Source organism: Penaeus chinensis, chromosome 21 (genome assembly GCF_019202785.1).
Source record: "Penaeus chinensis breed Huanghai No. 1 chromosome 21, ASM1920278v2, whole genome shotgun sequence".
Lineage (NCBI taxonomy): Eukaryota > Metazoa > Arthropoda > Malacostraca > Decapoda > Penaeidae > Penaeus > Penaeus chinensis.
In genome coordinates, this window is record NC_061839.1 from 18,273,052 (window position 1) to 18,278,051 (window position 5,000).

Genomic DNA, 5,000 nt, shown 5'->3' on the forward strand with positions numbered 1-5,000 from the left:
AATATATAATATATAATATATAATATATAATATATAATATATAATATATAATATATAATATATAATATATAATATATAATATATAATATATAATATATAATATATAATATATAATATATAATATATAATACATAATACATAATACATAATACATAATATATAATATATAATATATAATATATAATACATAATACATAATACATAATACATAATACATAATATATAATATATAATATATAATATATAATATTTATAATATTTATAATATTTATGATATTTATAATATTTACAATATATAATATATAATATATATAATACATATAATATATGTATACTATATATATGTATAATATATATATATAACATATATAATACATATAATATATGTATACTATATATATGTATAATATATATATAACATATATAATATATAATATATATAATACATATATACAATATATAAAATATATAAAAAATATAATATATATAATATATATAATATATATCATAAATATTTATAATAAAAGTATATAATATATATATATTTATATATATATATAATATATGTATGATATATAATATATGTATGATATATAATATAATATAATATAATATAATATATATATATATACAATTTACATAATGTGTACACACACACACACACACACACACACACACACACACACACACACACACACACACACACACACACACACACACACACACACACACACACACGCACACACACGCACACACACACACACACACACACATACACACACACACATATATATATAGCATCTTTAGGTTGTACCCCCACCTCTTCCCTCCATGTCACACAGACAGATAATGTAAGTACTAGAATATATAGACAGATAGATAGATAAACATAGATAAACAGATAAATAAATAGACAAAGACACAGATGGATGAATAGGTAGATAAAAAAAATAGATAAACACATAAACAGATAGATAAATATAGATATATTGATATAGATATAGATACAGATATAATAGATGTGATAGATAGATAGATAGATAAATATATATATAGATAACTAGATACAGATATAGATATAGATATAGATACAGATTCAGATACAGATATATATATATGAAAGAAAGGATTCTTCTCAACGTCAACAGGTGTCACGACTGATTTGGTAAACTTTGCATATGAGACAATGACAGCTTTCACAGACATGATACATTTTTTCTAATGTATGATGATGCAAATAGAACAAAGTACATGTTCTTTGGCGTTACAAACCACTCATTTCCATTTCTGCATCCCCATCCTCTCCATCTGGTGGACTAAGGGGTCACACACTTTTTTTTTTTGGGGGGGAGGGGGGCAAAGCACATATTTTGCTTTAAGTACAAAAAAATAATAATAATAAGTTATTTGTACATGCTTTTTGTAACAGACTCCTCTGCATGGCAGTGTACATAATAAATGGTGTTCTCACTTCATACTGGCAAAGGCCAACAAACATATATTATATATATTCTGACATGATAGAGCTTAGAATGACTCCTTATTTGACAATATATCTCCAGCATGTATTGCCATTAGGTAAACCATACAATAACCAATACAGACTCCTGCCACACTACCTCTTTCTGTTTTTTTTGTTTTATTATTTATCTGCCAAAGCACTGGTAATCTCACATTCTCTGGTGCAAACCTCTGGCCACAATATATAAAGTGAAACCAGCCTTTCATATGTCTAGATAGCCTGCTGACCTCTTAGATAATTTTGATTGGTTGTTACTTGTAGATAATCTGTGATTTCTTCTCTCTTTCTCTCTTTCTCTCTTTCTCTCTTTCTCTCTTTCTCTCTTTCTCTCTCTTTCTTTCTTTCTTTCTTTCTTTCTTTCTTTCTTTCTTTCTTTCTTTCTTTCTTTCTTTCTTTCTTTCTTTCTTTCTTTCTTTCTTTCTTTCTTTCTTTCTTTCTTTCTTTCTTTCTTTCTTCCTTTCTTCCTTTCTTCCTTTCTTCCTTTCTTCCTTTCTTCCTTTCTTCCTTTCTTCCTTCTTCCTTCTTCCTTCCTTCCTTCCTTCCTTCCTTCCTTCCTTTCTCAGAAGTTTCCTGTCAGGTTCAAAGCCACTCCTGCAAGTTCAATTTACTTCTATACTATGATCTATGATTGGTTGTTTCTTGTTGATAATCTCAAATTTTCTTCTTCTTCTTCCTTGCTCAGAAGGAGGCAGTTTCATGTCAGGTTCAAAGCCACACCTGCAAGTACAATCCATTTCTATACTATGATCTATGATTGGTTGTTACTTGTAGATAATCTCTGATTTTCTTCTTCCGTTCTTCCCCTTTCTTCCTTTCTTCCTTTCTTCCTTTCTTCCTTCCTTCCTTCCTTCTTTTCTTTCTTCCTTTCATCCTTTCTTCCTTTCTTCCTTTCTTCCTTTCTTCCTTTCTTCCTTTCTTCCTTTCTTCCTTTCTTCCTTTCTTCCTTTCTTCCTTTCTTCCTTTCTTCCTTTCTTCCTTTCTTCCTTTCTTCCTTTCTTCCTTTCTTCCTTTCTTCCTTTCTTCCTTTCTTCCTTCCTTCCTTTCTTCCTTTCTTCCTTTCTTCCTTTCTTCCTTCCTTCCTTCCTTCCTTCCTTCCTTCCTTCCTTCCTTCCTTCCTTCCTTCCTTCTCAGAAGTTTACTGTCAGGTTCAAAGCCACTCCTGCATGTACAACCAATTTCTATACTAAATATAAGATAGCTTCTTTATTCAAACTTTGTAACACAGATGACATTTCAGAAAGATTTTTTGCAACTCATCAATCTATATATCTTGCATCTACCGTATAGATCTAGCGTATCCGATAATAAATAAAATACGAGTGACGTTAAATATGGCAAAAGCACCTGATTTTCTTCTTCCGTTCTTCCCCTTTCTTCCTTTCTTCCTTTCTTCCTTTCTTCCTTCCTTCCTTCCTTCTTTTCTTTCTTCCTTTCATCCTTTCTTCCTTTCTTCCTTTCTTCCTTTCTTCCTTTCTTCCTTTCTTCCTTTCTTCCTTTCTTCCTTTCTTCCTTTCTTCCTTTCTTCCTTTCTTCCTTTCTTCCTTCCTTCCTTCCTTCCTTCCTTCCTTCCTTCCTTCCTTCCTTCCTTCCTTCCTTCCTTCCTTCTCAGAAGTTTACTGTCAGGTTCAAAGCCACTCCTGCATGTACAACCAATTTCTATACTAAATATAAGATAGCTTCTTTATTCAAACTTTGTAACACAGATGACATTTCAGAAAGATTTTTTGCAACTCATCAATCTATATATCTTGCATCTACCGTATAGATCTAGCGTATCCGATAATAAATAAAATACGAGTGACGTTAAATATGGCAAAAGCACCTTCTCTCCTCGGTAGCCTCTCTCAAAGATCCTTGCCATCAGCTGTCATGCAAAGTTTTCCTGTTACTGATAAAAAGAAAACTATTTGATAACCTGTGGTCTATCCTGGGTTCTTTATTTACACATAATGATGAGGATGTTTGGTCGACTTAACAGGGAGGAGAGACAGGAGTCGACCTCCCTTGTAGAACACTCATGACATGGGAATCCACTGCTGTTACATAATAAATTCGTTAACGTGTTTGTTATCTACAATTTTTCCCCGCATTTACCTGGCCTTCCTCCCACTTAAGATTCGTGTACGTCTTATTATCGCTACCTTAAAGACACTGAGGTTGGTTAATTTACAACGAGGCTCGTGGCGGCTTGAGGTGAAGGTCCTACGTCCTCTGGTGGAGTCGATCTCGTTTCCACCGACGACGCGGACTTGTAAGAAAAGACTTGAAAATGGTCTAGCTTTGGTGTGATCAAAACTGCTTCTCTCTGGCATTGTTGCTCACCTCTCGATCATGTTTTCAGGAATTACAACCCTTTAATCCCCCCCGCGCGAAATCCGGGTCTAATCCCCATCATCCCCTCTAGCCCCCCTCATGACCTCGAGCGCCAAAGCCCTTCCTACCACCCTTAAATGAGACAAAATAGGCAGATTTGAGGAGATTCTCACCCTTTCCTCTCCTCCTTCGTGGTCCTGAATCATGACAAAGCCTTCGACTACCCGACCGACACGAGTTGATATTTACCCGTTTTGTCTTATTCTTCCCCTTTTATTTAGCTTTTTGGTATTATGGAATAGCCCTCTTAACTTAAAAGGTAATTTGATGAAGATTTTTACTGGGGTATGGTTTGATTTCCTTCAAAAAGGATAAAAAACGATTCGAGATTGGTATTTGAACTACCAGTTGCTAAACTATACACATACTTATTAAAACCCTTAATTGACACGATTCTATTTTTTTAGAAACCGTAAAATACACAGAAAAATATCAAATTCATTCCGTCTGTTCGAGCTTGACCTCCCTCCCCAAAACAGCGACGTTAAACCAAAGTGTTGACAGAGGCCAAAGTGGTCCAAGTGCGACTCCGAGAATCCTTATTTATTACGACTTTAACCGCCTTTTCCCCCGTCTTCCTTCGGTTTTTAGGATTTAAGGATGGCTGATGTGGATATCCTTACCACCCTCAAGATTCTCATCATAGGAGAAAGCGGCGTGGGGAAATCCAGGTGAGAAATAAGGGAAATCTGAGCGTGACGCAAAAAAATGTTTTTTTCAGCAGTTCATAATATTTGTTTTTCTTAGTTTCCATTGATAGATACGTAGTGTTTCCTCGATGATTCCGTCGAGAATGAAACGCCTTTAGGTTTATTTTGTGGTTTAGGAATGGTTTACAGGTTAAAAAAAAAAAAAACGGGGGTTCCAGGGAGGCTAAATCCCACACATTGATTGTCTGTTTGTCTTTGTTCCGAGTCATTTTTCACCCTTTATGTGTTCTTGTCTTTTCTTCGTAGATTTTTCCATATTAGCTTAAGTCAAGGGGAAAAAAAGTATGAAATACAATTTGTTGTGTTTGTGAAAAGCTTTTCATATTGTACATATGTGATTTATGTCACCTTTTTTTTCCCTTTGTTATATCCTCTAGTGACATTGCACAATCTAG

At 33.6% G+C, this 5,000-nt stretch overlaps 2 protein-coding genes across 5 annotated transcripts in view; one reads left to right on the forward strand and one right to left on the reverse strand.

The window, feature by feature from the left end:
- LOC125036367 overlaps positions 1-4,053 on the reverse strand; it is a 15,346-nt gene extending 11,293 nt beyond the window's left edge. The window contains exon 1 of one of the 3 annotated variants that reach the window (XM_047628942.1): positions 4,009-4,053. The gene's annotated coding sequence lies outside the window, so the exon portion shown is untranslated. Of the gene's footprint in view, positions 1-3,616; positions 3,642-3,663; positions 3,887-4,008 lie in introns of those variants that run through there. The other 2 variants (XM_047628943.1, XM_047628941.1) reach the window with 2 other exon arrangements.
- Positions 4,054-4,376: 323 nt separating this feature from the next.
- The window catches only part of LOC125036354 (ras-related protein Rab-18-like), a 9,689-nt gene continuing 9,065 nt past the window's right edge, over positions 4,377-5,000 (forward strand). For both annotated transcript variants that reach the window (XM_047628919.1, XM_047628920.1), the window contains exon 1: positions 4,377-4,566. In XM_047628919.1, coding sequence (XP_047484875.1) covers positions 4,496-4,566 — 71 coding nt within the window. In that variant the 5' untranslated portion in view covers positions 4,377-4,495. The remainder of the gene's footprint in view (positions 4,567-5,000) is intronic.